Here is an 18,990-nt window from a genome sequence, read left to right as displayed (position 1 = left end):
AGCTGTAATGTACAAAAGGATCGACTTCAGGATATCCAATTTAATTTTATTTATATAGCGCTTTTAACAATAGTCATCGTCTCAAAGCAGCTTCACAAAAATGAAAAGAAAATTTTGGAAACAAAATTTATGGAAGTGTGTATGTGTGAGGAAATATGCGTCTAGATAATAATGAGATTTTCCCTGAAGAGCAAAGCAAGGGTGAAGGCGACAGTGGCAAGGAAAAACTCCCTGAGATAGCAATAGGAAGAAACCTTGAGAGGAACCAGACTCAACAGGGAACCCATCCTCATCTCGGTGATAACAGATAGAGATGATATAACACCATGTGTGTTATGCAGCTGAAAGTTCCATATAAAATAAGTTATTTAAATTAACATGAAGTCCAGTTAAGTACAGGGACGAGTCGGCAGGTGCGAAGGGCAGATGGGGTCTGGATCACTGGGAGCACAGGAGCAGCATGTGTAGCTCCAAACCATCATGAAGCAGAATCCAGCTGGAGCTGGTCCTTCTTTGAATGCCTCAGGATCCTCGCAGGGTTGGCCTTTGTCTACTAAAGCTCTCCAGATGCCTTGGGATGGATAGAAAAATGGGAAAAAAAATTCCATTCAGGATGGATGTACTGGGGTATGAGGTTATGGGATGAGTTACGTGTATGCCAGATTAAAGAGATGCGTCTTAAATCTACTTTTAACCTGGGAAACTGTGTCTAAGCCCCGAACATTGTCTGAAAGGCTATTTCAAAGCTTTGGAGCTAAATATGAAACGCCCTCCTTTTGTACATTTGGATATTTTGGAAACTACCAGAAGTCTGGAGTTTTGTCATTTTAAGGAACGTGGTGGATTATAGCGTATCAGAAGACTGGTTAGGTATGTGGGAGCTAAACCATTTAAGGCCTTGTATGTAAGTAATACTATTCTGTAATTAATTCTAAACTGAACAGGTAGCCAGTGCAGGGATGATAATATTGGGGTTATATGATCATATTTTCTGGATCTAGTGAGAACCCTGGCGGCTGCATTTTGGACTAACTGTAGCTTGTTTACTAGGTGGTTGTCCTGCATCCTCAGTAATGCATTACAACCATCCAGTCTGGAGGTCATGAACGCATGAACAAGCTTTTCTGCATTAGATATGAATAAGATGTTCCTAAGCTTGGCAAAGCTTAGGAACATTTTATATGAACTGTAACTCGAGCTTCTCACCCCATCCGGTCGTTAATTTATTGAACCTGAGCAGCTTGTTTTACTTTTTACACATCATTTCCTATTACAATATATATATAATCTTCATCTAAAAGTGAAAAACAGGATGAAAAAAAAAAGCATTATTCTTCTGAACAAAGAAATGAAAGCAGGTCGTTGTCCCATAATGTCTGTGGAAAGTAGACAAAAATCATCTGGCCAGCTGGATAGTTTAAAAAAAAAACAAAAAAAAAGGTAAAACACCAGGGGTCTGTGTTATGAAGTGATGTTCTAGATGACAAGAAAGGAAAGGAAAGCAAGCTGTTCATACCAGCACAGTGGGAACACCCGCTCCAGTTTAATGTCCTGTCCAAAGTTCACGAAAAAAAAAAAAAAAAAATCTTTGATTTCAGGATAAAATTTGTTTTGTTCCAAAATCAGGTTAAGGACAGTTTGTGCTTATTTTACAAACAACTCCTGATGGAGTCCAGAACCCTGTTCAAAACAAACCTTTTGAAAACCGAGGGAACAAACCATAAATATTATCTCAAACCCTGATAAAGGATTAGAATGTCGATGTGCTATGATCGTTGCCTTGTTTAAAAGATTGAAGTCATACAGGTTCTAAGATTAAATTTCCAGCAGTGGTGTCTGAGCTTGAACAAGTTTTTCCGCTCTAATGGATAAACACGCCCATTCTTATGTATGGGAGGCCAAGATTCTGGATCAACTCTGCGTTTAACTGTGAAGTATGTGTTCTGGGTGTCTCTTATTCGTTTGAGCCAAAAGAGACAAAAAAAAAAAAAAACAGCATTATGAAAGGACTTCCATAAAAATTTTTTTAGACTTGGTCATGGTAAAAGATAAATTGGAGAAGTTTGTGGTGAATGATGATGACATGACATCACATGACATGGCAATAACGGTTTAAATGGAATATCCACCCAGGAACTTGTCCATGTCAAAGAACAAACAGATCGTTCTGGAGGACTTCATGATGAGACGTGGACTCCAGCACTGACTGGCTCTGAGACAGAGCTTAACACACACAGTGTCACGCCAGCTGTAATAAGCACCATCCCCAACACGGCACCTGGGGGGGGAGAGAATGAGAGGTGAGGAAGGTTTCAATTGTGCCAAGCAGTATACTCTCCTCAGTGAAAGCTCAGGTAAGTGACACACAATATTGTGAGTAGAGAAAGGGTTAAGTGTTAAAAAAAGGATTTCATCACTTGATATTTATGTAATTAATCATGTTACCATCACTACACCCTGTTTGAACAGGCACTCTGACTCACTTTTCCCTCCGAATTCCTCCCCGAGCAGTCTCCCAGTGAACATGGTGAACACCAGGCTGAGCGAGTTGACCGTCGGTACAGCCAGAGACAAATCTGCAAGCACAGACCCCACAGCGCAAATCAATATAGTCTCTTTCACATCACACACAAGAAGTATTAGACCTGCTACTAATCAGTCATGATTATAAATCTGCATTTTTAAACTCTATGATTTAAAGTAGAGTGTCAGTGACCTGTTGTAGCGAGGGTGAGGTAGAAGACCAAGGAGCCGCTCTGGTTCAGCAGAAATGGTACCAGATACTGCACAGGAACAAGAGACGTTACATACAGTTGCAAGAAAAAGTATGTGAACCCTTTCGGATCACGTGGAGTTTTGTATGAATTGGTCATAAAAATTGCTTTGATCTTCATCAAGTCACAACAATAAAAAAAACACAGTCTGCTTAAAATAATACCAGACAAACATTATATGTTTTCATTGAACATAACATGTAGACCTTCACAGTGCAGGTGGAAAAAATATGTGAACCTTTGGACTTAATAACTGGTTGACCCTCCTTTGGCAGCAATAACCTCAACCAAACGTTTCCTGTAGTTGAAAATCAGACCTGCACAACGATCTGGAGTTATTTTGGACCACTCCTCTTCACAAAACTGTTTCAGTGTAGCAATATTCTTGGGATGTCTGGTGTGACTCACTCTCTTAAGGTCATGTCAGCATTTCAATCGGGTTGAGGTCGGGACTCTGACTGGGCCATTCCAGGAGGTGAATTTTGTTCTGTTGAAGTCATTCTTTTGTTGCATTACTTGCATGCTTGCATCATTGTCCTGTTGCATCACCCATCCTCTGCGGAGCTTCAGTTGGCGGACAGATGGTCTTACGTTTTCCTGCAAAATGTCTTGGTAAACTCTGGAATTCATTTTTCCATCAATGACAACAATCCGTCCAGGTCCTGAGGCAGCAAAGCCCTAAACCATGATGCTCCCTTCACCATGTTTTACAAGGGGGACGAGGTTTGGTTTTGATGTTGGTGTGCTGTGCCTTTTTTTTTTCTCCACACATAGGGTTGTGTGTTTTTTCCAAACAAATTTTGGTTTCATCTGTCCACAGAATATTTTGCCAGTAGTGCTGTGGAACATCCAGGTGCTGCAATATTTTTTTTGGACAGCAATGGCTTCCTTCGAGGTGTCCTCACATGGACTCCATTCTTGTTTAATGTTTTCCTTATTGTAGATGTGTCAACAAAAATGTTAGCGTGTGCCAGAGATTTCTGTAAGTCTTTAGCTGACACTTTAGGATTCTTCTTTACCTCATTAAGCATTCTGCGCTGTGCATCTTTACAAGACGACCACGCCTAGGGAGAGGAGCAACAGTGCTGAACTTTCTCCATTTGTAGACAGTCTGTCTTACCGTGGACACGTGAACATCAAGGCTTCTGGAGATACTTTTGTAACCCTTTCCAGCTTCATGCAAGTCAACAATTCTTGATCGTAGGTCCTCTTTTCGTAGAGCTCTTTTCTGCGAGGCATGGTTCACGTCAGGCAGTGCTTCTTGAATCCAGTAAACCCAAAACTGGTGTGTGTTTTTAAAGGGCAGGACAGCTTTCAGGAACACATCCAATATCATCACACTGAATGGACTCGAGGTTGTCTCACTTCTGGCTCCAGTTAGCTCTTGCAAAAGTCATAAGACTAGGGGTTCACATACTTTTTCCATTCTGCTCTGTGAATTTTTACATGTTATGTTCAATAAAAATATATAATGTTTGTCTAGTATTATTTTAAGCAAACTGTGTTTTTCTATCGTTGTGACTTAGATGAAGATCAGAGCAAACTTAATGACCAATTCATGCAAAACTCCACGTGATCCCAAAGGGTTCACATACATTTGCTTGCAACTGTAGTATTCAAATTAAACATTGTGCAATATAATTAGATTTTTTAAAAAGGAGTAAACTTCTGCATCCATGGACTACATACCTAAACTACACAGTTTTATCCGTATGGATGCATTTCACTCTTTATATAGGAGTAACATTTACGGCATTTGGCAGACACGCATATCCAAAGTGACTTACTCATTCTACATCTAAGCACTTGAGGGTTATATCCCTTTCTCAAGGGCCCCACAGAGGCAACTTGGTGGTCGTGGGGTTTGAACCTGATATGTTCAGAAACATAGTCCACTACTTTAACCACTGTGCTACCCCTGATGCTGTGTAAAGGTTTTATTGCTTCCATACTCGTATGAGAAATGGAGAGCGATTTAAAAAAGTTCTACCTTGACATTGAGGAACAGGAACTTGACTTCTGCCAGAAACTGGGAGATCTTGTTGCCTTTTTTAACCTGCTCAATGCCCTCGGTTCCTTTCCTAAGGAAGGGGTTGGTGGCTCCCCATAGGGCAGAGACCAAGAGGAGGCACAGCACTTCCACTACACAGAAGGAAAAAAACAACAACTAATAACTCATGACATCATCTAAAATTGTTAGGTTATATTCTAAATCACCACAACAGCCTTTTACTTTAAGGGTTATAAAGTAAATGAGTCCCATCTGTTCATCCATCAGACACATATCCAGTCTGGAAAAGATTGCATTTGATGGTTTACACAGCTCTGGAGGAAATCAGTACAATTATTTTTTAAAAGTTTATGAAGGAGTTTGTATCTAATTTCAGTTATAGAATTAGATGGTACTTAGTGTGTTAAATATTTACCATAACTTTAGTCATTATTCTATATAAATTAAAGAAAGGTTTTGGTCAGGACTTCCGGTTTCAATTATATCTTTTATGTTTCATACAGCGGAGTCTCCAACCATCTCATTCTGTATGTGTGTGTCACAGCATCATGCAAAACTTGCTGGACAGAATTAAATGAAACTTTTGCAGTTATTTTTTATTTAATAAAGGTTTGCCAGTACCAAATTACTTTGGTATTTACCTGCCATGAAACCTGCGCCATAAATGAAATCAAAATGTTGTGTAGAAGTGAAGTTATGAGCAGTTATGTGCTAGATTATAAACTGCAAGTACTGCGCATGCGTCAAACTGTGGGCGTGTCTTAAATCGACCGCTGAACAGTTTTAATGAAACTTTTGCAGCACTTGGATATGTGTCTGAAGTTTAACCTGCACCAAGGTTAAAAGTTTAACCTTTCAGCTATTTATACCCATATATATTTTTCGTGGCATTCATTGAGGACAGCAAAGGAGAATTTCCTTGTATGGGGGAAAAGATGTTTCTTTACCGTGCATATGACAAACTTGAAAACTTTAGCTTTAATCTTTTAACCAAAGATGCTGAAACTGTCATCCATGCATTCGTCTCATTACGCATTGATTTGGTCTACCTGCCAGCTCCATCTCCAGATTACAAAATATTTAAAAGTCTGCAGCTCGAATACTCACTTATACCAAACGCTCTGCTCATTTAATCCCAATGTTGTATGATTTCCATTGGCTCCCAGTTGCCTACCGTATCAAATTCAACATTTTTCTCCTTGTTTTTAAATCTATAAATAGCTTAGCTCCCACTTATTTTTTCAATCTGCTTGCCCCCTACATTCCAACTCGTTCACTACGTTCCTCCGTTCCTCCATTTTCGCTGTCCCTCGGTACCGTCTCTCTTCAATGGGCGGCAGATCATTCAGTGTTATTGCACCCAAACTTGGGAACTCTCTATCACACTCTCTCCGTTCTGTTAATAACATCTCAGTATTTAAATCTTTACTCAAAACTCACTTGTTTTCCGAATGTTACACCTGAATCCACCTGTCCTCTGCATGTCTGTCCCTTTTCTTTGTCTGTTTGTTGACTTAATTGTTTTCTACTATAGTACTTCAATGTCTGTTTGTATTATCTTTTTTGTTTTCACTCATTCTAAAGTGTCCTTGAGCTCTGGAAATGCGCCATATAAATAAAAATTATTATTATTATTATTATTATTATTATTATTAATAACTCTTTTTATGTGTATCAAGTGTACATTCATAACTAATTGTTTAAAATATATAATATTAGGCACTTGTATAAATGAAATATCCTTCAACACAAACAGAACACATCCCCCTTACCTCTCACCCCCCCCCGCCCCGCCCCCCACTAATGAATGGTCTGTTGCCATGGAAACGAAAATCCAAGTTACAACATTTAACTTTAATTACACAGGTTTTCTCTCGGTTTAACGATCATATTTATATTTACAGCGTAGTTAAATAGTTATCATGTCCATGGACTGTCTTACACACGCAAAAGACTTCACCTTCTTTCGCAGAACTATTTCTTAATGTTTACGGAAGTAGCCCTACATGCTAAGGTTTCTTCTAAACAGTGCACGCGAACACGCATTATTGTTTCATTTCAGTGATTATTTTTGCTAGGACGTTTCGAGGATAATGTTATTTAAAATCTCTAGAAATGTAACATAACATCTTATACGAAAGTAAAATGTCAAATAATGTATATATTTGTGTTGAAACACTCACCCGGTGAAACCATTTCCTCGAGTGCCTGCGAGGCTGCGCCTCAGACGGAAGGTGACCCACAGCGACACCCAGCGGCTCGGAGGTGAATGTATCAGTACATTTTATTTACTTGCATCCACATGGTTTCAGGAGGTGACTGACTTCTGGATTACTGTCCTGCATGTTTTTGTCACCCACAGCACAGTATAAAAAACAATGAACAATTTTACAAGCCAAGTATAACAGCTTTAAATTCTGACCACTGGGTCACATCAGCTTGTGTGTGTGTGTGTGTGTGTGTGAAGCAACAAGCAGCAGCGAAAAAATGCATTCACATTCACAATGCATTAATTTCACCAGTAAAAATATAATAAATCTGAGGATTGAGGAAAAACTTGCCCTGAAACATGTTAAATCCCAGTGTTTCCCACAGGTCTGAGATCTAACCAGCTATGACATACAACAAACAAATCAAATACATATGACCTTTAAGACAAGGTTTAGATTTATTTGATTATTTCTTATATTAATTTAATATTTCAGAGAACTCCAAACTACTAACCCCCTCCTCCATCTACTCATATGTGAAGAGTTCGATGTAGTAAATAACACAGCACGTATCCCTACAAAGATGAGTTTTTTCTTTACTTTTTTTTTGTGCATCAGTGAGCCTTGGACACCCATGACCCTGTTGCCGGTTTATCATTTTTATTTTCTTGGATTATTTTTGGCACGTCCTGACTATTGCAGACCGGGAACATTCCACAAGACCTGCAGTTTTGGAGTTGTTATGACCCAGCCGTCTAGTCGTCTTGTCTAAGTAAGGACAACACAAACGTAAGGAATTGAGTGACTTTAAGATACAGTATATATTCAATATAGAGTGACATATCATCACACCCTAGGAAATATGATGAACTGACTTTTCTTCCATTTAAACACACACATAAACATGATTGGGCAAAAAAAGGGGGCTCATAGGCAAAGAAATAGCACAGATACTTCTTCTTCTTTTTCTTCGGTGTTTAATGGTGGTTGGAATCCAGAGATAACATTACCGCCAACGTTAAGTCTCATTCTCCCTGATCTTCCCAGCCTCTCAAAGCTGATTTTCCTTAAATCCAGCCTCTCTTAAAAAAACAAAACGAAAAAAAAAAAAAACCTAATATGAACTTCATTCCATGATCTTGTCTTGTCTTGCTCTGCAGCTCAAGTTCTTCACCTCCTTTTATCCGGCATAGGATACAACATGCTTGACAGTTTCAATTTCATGGTATTCCTCACCGAGTCCCATTGGATGTGTACCTACTATAAATAGAGAGCTGTTAAGGGTACTTTTTCCAATTCTCGGTCTGCTAATTAATACTGATCTTTTCGATTTTCCCCCTCCTTACCCCATCTACTTTGTCCTGTGTAATGTTTTGCCATTGTTGTTCTTTCTTTCTCCACAGGCCACAGTATGGTTAAACTAAAATCTTTCTCATACACACCTATCTCTATGGCCTGCTGATCTCATTTCCAACCAAAGCTTTCCTTCTAAACCCTTTTCTTCTCCCAACACTCCTCCAGCACTCTCTTCATTGGGTTGATTTCTCCATGACCTCTTAGACTGATCCAGTGATTAACCACTAGCTGTTTACTGCATAGCCACAATTGCATTTCACCTGTTTCAACTGGAAGAGCTTGGGACACACTTGGGAGGTTAAAGCTACTCCTAAAGCATGAGCTTACACTATATCTAGGTGTGACAACACAGATTTAGCTGCTGATTCATATACTATATTGCCATAACCCATCTTTGTTGTTATAAGGGTGGTATATATACTTTTCAGAGACTCAATACTAGCCCCGCCCTCACTCCTTCCCTGCAAGGCATCTCATGACATCCATCACCTTTTTGCATTTACTAATCACATATCTTACCTGCTCGCTCATCAGAAAAATACTTCCAGAAAATAAAAAGTCCTAACTGTCTCCTGTTTCTGTACATTGCTAGATTATATTTCTTGATTTTTTTCTTGTATAGTACACAATATGTTTTAACTGAAAAGTAAAATCCCCATTTTATTACTTCATTTATTCCACTTTGGAGTTTTTGCAATTATGTGTTTAACATTTCTTCCCTGTTTCCATTAAAGCTCCATCATCAGCAAAAAGCAATTTCCCTATATCTGCTAAAATGTTTCCAAAAGTGTAATTATTCATAATAGAGAACGGAGTTGGACCTAACATGCTCCCCTGGGGAGTCCCATTTTTTTACACTAGGCTTGATACCTCTGAACCTATTTTCACCTAATTGGTCCTTCCATCTAAAAAGTCTTTAACCCAATTAAACAGTTTTCTACAATTCTAATTGTGCATTTCAATAAGCAGTCCCTCTTTCCTGAACTTATCGTAGGTTTTTGTGTTCCATGGTGTTCCTCCCTTTTCTGAATCCACTTCAATAAGTAGTTGAAGTTTATAAGTAGTTGATTGCTTTGTAATTTCCTGAAATCATGACATTCTTTCTTGGTTTCTCTATTGTTTAATTATAGTTTCCTTCCTGTTTTCTGGCAATCCTCCCTCCACCCATATTCTCTTCTATAACCACAGCCCACCCCGACATTCCTTTAAGTACTTTATCATACAATAACAGATTTCATTTTTACCAGGTGAAGTCTTTTGTACAATAGTAAGTGTATTACTCAGCACCCTTTTTAATTCTCCCAGTGTAAATGAGAAATTAGCTTTCTACCTGCACTTCCCTTCTCACTCAGGGCCTCCATATTCCCAGAACATGTTTCATCTCTGCCTTTTTTTCTTCTCTTTTTTCAACTTGCTGGAACAATTCACGTTAACATCTTTAATCAGCATTCCACCTTTTCTATGATGAAACAATTGCCTGAGCTTGCTTGTACTTTATCAAACACTGATCATTCCACTATGGTACTGCTTTCACAATGTTATTGCCTTTGCTTTTAGGGATGGACTTTTATGTACTTTAATACCTGAATACGCTCGTTACCTCTTTGACCTGGCGTAACCAGTGATAAATTTTTTTCTTTGACTCTGCTTGGCGAGATCTACAAGATCGATGCTGATGGAGCTACAGTGTTAAAGTGTTGGAGTTTTGGAATCTAGTCTGTTTGAGAGTACAGATAAGGAGGTGAGAGAAGCTAGAATAAGACACTAAACACTAAAGCTCCGCTGCATCGCTCTCTTTAGGAGATGAAGCAAGATCTTAAACTTCTGCAAGTATTCGTGCAGTGTCGACTGAAAATGCTCATTTTGAAATAAATCTTTGATGCCAACAAATTGTAAATGTTTACAGGAAGGTTGTGTGGCAGCGTTTTTTAGAGGCAAGTTATCACCAGTAATTTATCCTGCTTCATCTCTTCAATCACAGAAACATGAGAAAAAAGAAAGGTGCCAAAAAAAAAGGTGCCAGATTGTCAGAAATGATTAGATTTCTATCTGAATTATCTGAAACGGGACGTTGTTTTATCATGCCTGTTTTTTTTTTCCACCTGTATGATGAAATCACAGAAGCAGGAAGACTCAAAATACCTTTATTATCATTAGTAGTAGTATTATTATCATGAATAATCAATACCTGTTAACAACCAGTGCTTACACCAGGTCTTGTTGTTTTAAAAAGTAAAAGTGTTACAAAAAAAGACATAAAACCAGTAAAGTTCTACAAACAGTCAGGCTGTGCACTGATCCATGGATGACGCTTTATTATTATTATTATTATTATTATTATTATTATTATTATTAACTAGACCAGGTTTAATTGCAGTGTAATAAACACAGTGCTCTTGTGTGATTCTGCGTAGATATACTGTTATTATACTGTTTATACGTATGTAACTCGAGAACGGAAGCGAGAACAGGAAGTGACTTGAATTATACAACAAATTGATGATAAATGGAATAAGTGTGTGATCATTCTTTAATAAACACAACAAATCAAATGACATCCAGTCCTCAGCTTCATCGCACCACTGTGTTGTTGATGATTTTCTCTAACAGCACTACACACAGAGAACATGCACATGAAATGTTTTGATTTTGTTGAATAGTCCATGAGATCCTTTACTCAAACAACCTCGTATAAAAAACAACAGTTTTAGTTAACAGAAAAGTGATTCAGTGTGAACCAAGATGCTCCAGTTAGAAACTATGTGTGTCTCCTTGTTCATAGCAGGTACGACTTGTTCTGTGTATTTTTTTTTTTTTTTTTTTGCCTGACGGTTTGAAAATGATGACACACAAAAGGGTCAGGTTTTGATTTACGGACGAACGAGTGTTTCATGTTCTGTAGCTTTTTTTATTCTCTCCTCCTCATCCCCCATGAGAAGGAAGTGTTCCCCTGTAGAGGATCCTGTTTCCTCTCTCATTGCTGTATACCTCGCAAACCATTCCAGAAAACATCATCTCATCCAATGACATTCTGTATTCTGTTCAGAGCAATATACAAGCAAAAATGCCCAGAAAAAACATTTGCATCGATAAAGTTCTCACTATAAATGTTAAATAAATATAACACTTTACCCAATCCGCCACTGCATACCTTTATAAACACGTCCCTTTACTACTGCTCAAGCTTATCTAATCGTTTGCATGTCCGTCACGCCGCTTGGTGTTTCTACTTTCTGTTTTAATCGAGCTACAAACGCTTCATTTACTTTAATGGATGACATCGTACATTCCTTTTCACTTTATTCACAAGAACATGTCTTCGCAGCACATTTACACAGTGAACGCCAGTGTTGGATCACCATTGATTTTATGCGTTCACATAATTCTTTTGTTTTAAATCAAAGCCCATTATTATTTCTTATTAGTGTGTCTTATTAATTAAAAGTTCGACGTGCATTAGTAGACAACTCACTATTTGTAGTTTGTGATTTGTAGTTACAATCATATAGTAATAAAATTTTCAGTTTTAAGTCAACGGAACTATGAGTTTTTGAGTTTGTTGTACTCAATCATAATAATTGTTTTTTACTTGCATTATTGAGGAGCCAAACTCATACTTATGAGGTGCCGTATAGGGCTTAAATCAAACTTCACTCATGCACACACACATAAAACACTTAATATAATGCATTTGAAATGCATACACAAATATGAAACAGTCACACATACGTACTGTATATACTACTAACTGCTCAAACAACTACATATGAAATGCACACACACACCTGTGAGACGTACGCACATACACACTCACGTCTCCGTACACACACACACCTATGAGAGGCGCGCACATATACACTCACGTCTCTGTACACACACACTTATAAGATGCGGGAACATACATACACAAACTTTCAGTGCAGACACAACTGCACAGAGTAGCGAACTGTAGCGGTGTAGGGAACTAGTGAACAACGAATCGTCACTTTAGTGGAAAAGGGAATGAAAAATGATCAGTCATTACATACTGCTGGAGTGTGAAAAAATTTAACTCGAGAAATTATTTATAAATTTATTATAATCATTATCGAGGAAGACATCATATAAATAGGACACTATTTACATTTTAATTTAATTTAGAAACCCTAAGTTTTTTATAGGCTTGTAATCTGTAAAAATAAAAATAAAAATAAAATAAATACATCTCCGTACATCTTGTAAATCAATCGAATCATTTTCGATGTTATAAATTTTATAATGGTATCAGATTTTGTTTCAATAAATATTCTATATTTAATGTCCGTAGCATGAAATTTCCACTGCAGCAGCGACAGGTATCCGAGGTGCTTATGTTACCATGGTAACGCATGGAGGAAGTGACGTTGCAGGGTGTTCCGAATGATGGAATTTTGTAAAGCGAAGTTTCGAACAGACGTTCCCTACCCCATGGAGTAGGGTGTAGGGTGTAGGGAGTAGGGAGTAGGGTGTAGGGAGTAGGGTGTAGTGATTTCAGTGTGAATGGACATGCCGATTCGTCTTTTAAATAGACCGTTATTGGACAGTTTAGAAGACAGCGAGTGATTTATTTATTATCACCACAAAAGTGGGTGCTATGGAGCGGAACAATGTTTGAATTTCCGATTCTGTATTTGGATTTGATCAAGCGGTAAGAATCAAGTGGGATTTCCTTGAGTTAGTTATTGTTTATATTAGGGAGGGCGAGGAAGCACATTTCACGAAACAGTAATTACTTCTGTCGTAGGATCCGACATATTAACCACAGAGTCCGTGCTTTAATTTTTTTTTTTGCACATAATTTCCTGCGTTTTCTGCCGCTGCGATATTCAGTCATCATTTGGAGAGTTCTGAAACCGCCATGTTATTGAACAGTGATGATCATTATACTGTCCTACTCCGTCTTCCAAACTGTCCAACAGCAGGCTGTTTACAAACCAGTACTACCATTCAGGGAGAATGAAGCGACAACTCCGTCTGCACTGAAATGACTTCCGTCTGCACTGAAATGACTTCCGTCTGCACTGAAATGACTTCCGTCTGCACTGAAATGACTTCCGTCTACACTGAAATGACTTCCGTCTGCACTGAAATGACTTCCGTCTGCACTGAAATGACTTCCGTTTACACTGAAATGACTTCCGTCTGCACTGAAATGACTTCCGTCTGCACTGAAATGACTTCCGTTTACACTGAAATGACTTCCGTCTGCACTGAGAATCTCATAGGTGTGTGTGCACGGAGAGTTTTTGTGTGTATGTGCGTACGTCTCATAGGTGTGTGTGCAAGCATTTCACATGTAGTTGTTTGAGCAGTTAGTAGTATATATGTATGTGTGACTGTTTCATATATGTGTATGCAAGTGTTTCATGTGTGTGTGCATGAGTGAAGTTTGATTTAAGCCCTATACGGCGCCTCATACATACTATTTAATATCAAATGTCTTTTTTTTTGTTGTTGTTGGTCTTTCGGCTGCTCCCAGCAATGGGTCGCCACAGCAGACAATCCGATCCGCACAAAACCTTTGCACAGGTTTTACACCAGATGCCCTTTCTGACACAACCCTCCCATTTGATCTGGGCTTGGGACAGGCACTTTAGCCAGCTGTTGGGAATCGAACCTGGGCAGAACTCCTACCACTGAGCCACCTGTGCCCTAGCGCCCTAATGATGTCAGACACAAAATCGCTAGTCTGAAAGATTTTAAGTTGATGCTTACAAAATTAGATAGATCCTGACACTGAGTTACGAACTAAGTACCGTCAGTCGAACACGCTTTTTTCTTTTTTTTTCTTTTGGCGGGGGGAGGGAGCCCAAGTACTGTGCATCTGTGCTTTACATTAAGCTTCTGCATTGGATTCTACTTTATAGAAATGTTTTCCGTTCGCAGTGCCGTTGGATGTGGGTGGAGGATCACGCCGAGCTTTTCTCGCTTTTATCCAGAACTTTATCACCAGAGCTGCTATGCACAAGAACAGAAAGAAGCACAGCACACTAAGGACTGTGATGGTTTTCGTCTTCGATCCACTGCAGTCGTTCGCTGCATCTAAACAGAGAAACAAAGACACAGAGTGTTAGTTAAACGAGAACAGTGTGTCGGTGTACACGGAGAGCTCAGCATCACACAATAAACCTGGGGATAGCTTCAGCGCTAACGGGCTCCATCAGGTTCCATTGCATTGCCACATGTAGTTCAGAACGCAATCAAATACTTTCTGCACATTTCAGCCATTACAACAGACACCGTTGAACAGACATGTACAAACATATATCATCCAGATAGTTAAAGAGCAATTAAAAATAATTCCGTTGACACTGACAGAACATTAGGATAATAGTGTGGGTGTAGGTGAAATTTGTGTGTTGGATGATTAAAGTGTACGAAATACCCCATAATACAGGATACATTGCATGAGTAATACTTTTCAATGCACTCGTAATAGTTACTTAATCCTTTATATAGCAACAGCTCTTTCACATGGATGTGTACAGTAAACACTGACACTTTCATAACTTACGTGATATGAAATAATCATTGCTATAAAATCCTTGCCATTGCTCTGCCCCGCTTGCTACACTGACCAGACCATAAAAGCTGCTACACTCCGAAGATATAACCTAGTATGGGCACAGTTAAAAAGAGGCATGTTTCCCTAAACGCTCCCTGTTCCCGCCCATGTCTCAAATTTCCACCAGAATACTGACCAGACTGCAAGTTATGCAAAAACTAGAAAATGGAAAACAAGGAGCACAGATGGGACACGAGGGAAACATTACCCCATTACATTGCTTTGCATGCACAGATCTGAAAACACATTCTTTCTAAACCTTTTCATCTTGTGTACCCAGGGTGTAAGTGACAAGGTTAGATTCCCTTCAGTGTCTGAACTGTAAGTGCAGGGTGGAACCACAAAACCTTGCATGATCGTTGTGTTGTGTGTGTGATGATTACTCGGGTTACTCATGCAAAGTTAGGGTTGAGAATAGTGTTATTAGAAAAAAGACTATGTTTATAAATCTGGCCTGGTACATGCCCAGCCTGGCATCCAGGAAGACTTCACTTTCATTTTTAGAAACATTATGAGAATATCAGCAGGGATGTGTGTTCAGTGAAATCTAAACGATATAGCCTGGAGTTAAACGAGAAACTGAAAGGGAGCAAATTCTCAAAAGTGTCAAGCCCTTCCAGAAACACTAAACCCTCACAAGGCCAGACTTGAACTTCTTTCAGAGCAGATTGTGTGTTCGTGTTTGTGAAGCACACCCACACATGCTTTGCAATGAGATCTTCTTTCTTCTTTCTTTTATCCCCTTCTATAGTAATTAAAAGGTTTCAGATAGCATGTTAAAAGGCAATTAACTGTTGTGGATCTGGGACAAGCAATCCCATCCACACCTGTTTCAGCACACTTCTGAAGCCGCTTACCTGGGAATGGCATCGAAACATCGTTGTATACGTTGAAGTGTGTTTACTGGAATTCACATTTGTTCTGGTGGAATAGTTTAACTTACGTTCGCATTCTTTTAAAAACTAAAAACGAATAAACACGTGTAAAAATGTCAGGGACAAATATTACACCATAGTCTTATACATGCACCCTCGGGGCAAAATAAAAACATGCATGGATACAGAGATCACAGATAACCAAAAGGCCACGACGGTAAACAAACGTAAAGATAAAGATAGTAAAATTAAGACAGACTGATGCTCACTGCACTGACATTTGGCGAGGAATAAAACTCAGTAGTGAGAATGAACCTACCTAGAGGAGATTGTAAATCTGGAGAACTGGTGCCAGAGGAACAATCTCCTCCTGAACGTCAGCAAGACAAAGGAGCTGATAGTGGACTTTAGTACAAAGCAGGAGAGGAACTACCAGACCCCCGTCATCAACAGGAGCCCAGTGGAGAGAGTGGACAGCTTCCGATACCTCGGTGTTCACATCACGCAGGACCTGTCATGGTCCTGTCACATCAACACCGTGGTAAAAAAGGCCTGGCAGCGTCTCTACCACTTTAGACGCTTGAGAGACTTTAGACTGCCCTCTAAGGTGCTCAGGAATTTCTACTCCTGTACCATAGAGAGCATCCTGACGGGAAATATCACGACCTGGTTCGTTAACAGCACCATGCAGGACAGACGAGCTCTACAGAGGGTGGTGCGTTCAGCTGAGCGCATCATCCGCACCGAGCTCCCTGACCTGCACTCAATCTACACCAAGCGGTGCTGGACTAAGGCCAGGAAGATCGTGAAGGACCTCAGCCACCCCAACAATGGACTGTTTTCTCTGTTGCGGTCTGGGAAGCGATTCCGCTCCCTGAAGGCCAACACAGGGAGACTGAGGAGGAGCTTCTTCCCGCAGGTGATAAGGTCTCTCAATCACATCACATAACACAGAAGTAATGTCTTTTAAACATTGACACTGACTGGACAATCATGGACACATTCATACAATACATATTTACATATCTGATGCCATTGCACATGTCACTTTATACAATACATGTTTACCTGCCATTGCACATGACACTTTGACACTTTGTCACTCTGACACTTTAAAGGGGTCATACAGGCCTACATGCACTTTTTTAGGGTGTTTGGACTGAACTGTGTGTTAGGAGAGTGCGTACACAACCACTCTACGATGATAAAGAGCCGCCCAGTGGTTTTCTTTTCATTTATTACGATAACATGCCCCTTCTGAAATCAGGCCAATCGCAAATGCCTGTCACTGTGACGCCACACTGCAAGAGGCCGCTCCTACTATAGTTGATTGACACTGGTGTTTTAGCAAAGACCCGCCCCGAGTGAGAAGAAGCTGTCGGACATTGTTTTTCGCCGCTGGAGCAAAATGGTGCCTAAGCGAGTGTTGTGTACAGTTGTTGGGTGTAATAGCGAACACAGCAGTCATCATTCACTAACGACATCTGACCCGCTGAAGACGCAGTGGCTGAGTTTAGTTTTTAAAGCTAACGTCCCCGCCGATTTACCTAAATGCGTTCATGTTTGCAAAAATCTTTTTTCACCAGACTGCTTTATAAACTCGGGTCAATATAAAGCAGGTTTTACTAGGAAGCTGCTCCTAAAAAATGGATCTGTACTAACGCTTCGTGTTCCTGCTTCATCTTCACCAGGCTTGGTGAGTGTAATTTCTTTTTCTATGACTCTTTGCAGATCGCCTTTTCCAATAATCACGATGAATGCGGAGTGTAAGTTAACTTACACTCTCATAGAACATGGTTATGGCTTCTTCTCTGTGTACATCCGTCTCTATATAATCCCTAATCGCCCGTTTATAATAAACAATGCATTAAGGTGACTGTCTAGTTGCAAACGGTGTACATAGTCGGAAAACTATATTATGCTTACCTTTGTTACGTTAGATGGTTTATAAAGATGTCTGTCGATGATTAAGAAGTCATGTAAACACATCAGTAAACACATCGCGTTCGTATCTCACTCGGTAAGCTTCTCCGCTTTTGTTGTTGTTGCTCGCGGCAGTGTAACAGCCCGTTAATTCATACCCATGCAGTGATGAGAAAGACAAATCGAGTCGATGCATGTCCATTCTTTTAATTTCTGCGTTGTCAGGTGATATTACAAACTTCCGCGTAGGTTCCGTACTTAAATCAAACCAAAAACGACTGAAGAAAACAGGCTCAGGCTCCATATTCCAGTGTTTTCCAGTTTGGACTGCATTACCCACAAAGCACTGCGTTGTGGGCAATGCTTTGTGGGTAATGCAGTCCAAAGCATTGCCCGCACTGGACTACACTCCCGTGGCTATACCCCACGTGTGTTGTGAAGACACGCCCCACAGAACTGGGGGGGGGGCGGGCTCAGCAGAGATCATAAGCATTTAAAGGAACATGCACTGAAACAGGTTGCTGAGAACAAGGCTAGTTTTTACCAGTTAAAAGTAGTGTTTTTTTTACACAACCATTGAGAATTTTTAATTAAATATATTACAAACTTTTCATTAGGACCCTAAAGATCATATTAACATTCAATGAAAATTGTTTCTGTATGATCCCTTTAAGACATTTTAATGCCACTTTAAAACATTTTAAATGTTTTTATATATATATACCCCCCCCCCATATTCCTATATTCTATATTTTGTAATATTTTTACATGCCCTTATTTGTACAGTTTGTTTATTTTACTAGTTACATTTATTTTCCTTTGTATTTTATTTCTTTTATTAATATTTATTCCTTATATATAGTTTTTATTTTCTTTTTAAGGTCACTGGTGGTCGTGTAAGCATTTCACTGCATATCGTACTGTGTATGACTGTGTATGTGACAAATAGAATTAGAATTAGAATTTGATTTGAATTTGAAGACATACAGTACAGTATGTGCCTTCACGTTCACATGTAGTTTGAGACAATACAGTAAAAATATATGAGACATTTTTTTGCATATTTGTCGCATTAAATACTTACACAATGATGATCCGAGTAAATACAAAATACAGTTTTTAAATGTTGATTTCATTTATGAAGTTTAAAAAAGCAGTTTAAACCTGCCTGGCCCTATCTGAATACCTTCCACACGTTTGTCTCATCAGTCACAGAATATTTGGCCAAAGGTCTTGGGGAAAACCGGGATGTTTTTTC

At 39.3% G+C, this 18,990-nt stretch overlaps 2 protein-coding genes across 3 annotated transcripts in view; both read right to left on the bottom strand.

Moving 5' to 3' along the window:
- Positions 1–63: 63 nt before the first annotated feature.
- tmem234 (transmembrane protein 234) lies at positions 64–7,040 on the bottom strand. 2 transcript variants are annotated; one of them, XM_053501428.1, is made up of 6 exons: positions 6,969–7,040; positions 4,765–4,916; positions 2,717–2,783; positions 2,484–2,576; positions 2,130–2,278; positions 64–571 (listed from the first exon to the last, which is right to left on the bottom strand). In XM_053501428.1, exons 1-5 carry the CDS (start codon positions 6,979–6,981, stop codon positions 2,178–2,180), a joined length of 426 nt encoding a protein of 141 aa, XP_053357403.1. In that variant the 5' UTR covers positions 6,982–7,040; the 3' UTR covers positions 64–571; positions 2,130–2,177. The 2 variants fall into 2 exon arrangements, with proteins under 2 accessions (XP_053357403.1, XP_053357401.1); XM_053501426.1 differs by having other exon boundaries at positions 64–2,278.
- A 3,441-nt stretch (positions 7,041–10,481) lies between these two features.
- Positions 10,482–18,990, bottom strand: part of LOC128528781 (CD276 antigen-like) — a 29,791-nt gene continuing 21,282 nt past the window's right edge. The window contains exons 4-5 of the mRNA XM_053501898.1: positions 13,506–14,411; positions 10,482–13,337 (exon numbers count right to left, since the gene is read on the bottom strand). Of these exons, the coding sequence (XP_053357873.1) occupies positions 14,206–14,411 (206 nt within the window). The 3' untranslated portion in view covers positions 10,482–13,337; positions 13,506–14,205. The remainder of the gene's footprint in view (positions 13,338–13,505; positions 14,412–18,990) is intronic.

Source organism: Clarias gariepinus, chromosome 8 (genome assembly GCF_024256425.1).
Source record: "Clarias gariepinus isolate MV-2021 ecotype Netherlands chromosome 8, CGAR_prim_01v2, whole genome shotgun sequence".
Classification (NCBI taxonomy): Eukaryota; Metazoa; Chordata; class Actinopteri; order Siluriformes; family Clariidae; genus Clarias; species Clarias gariepinus.
This window is presented reverse-complemented; position numbering and strand designations above follow the sequence as displayed.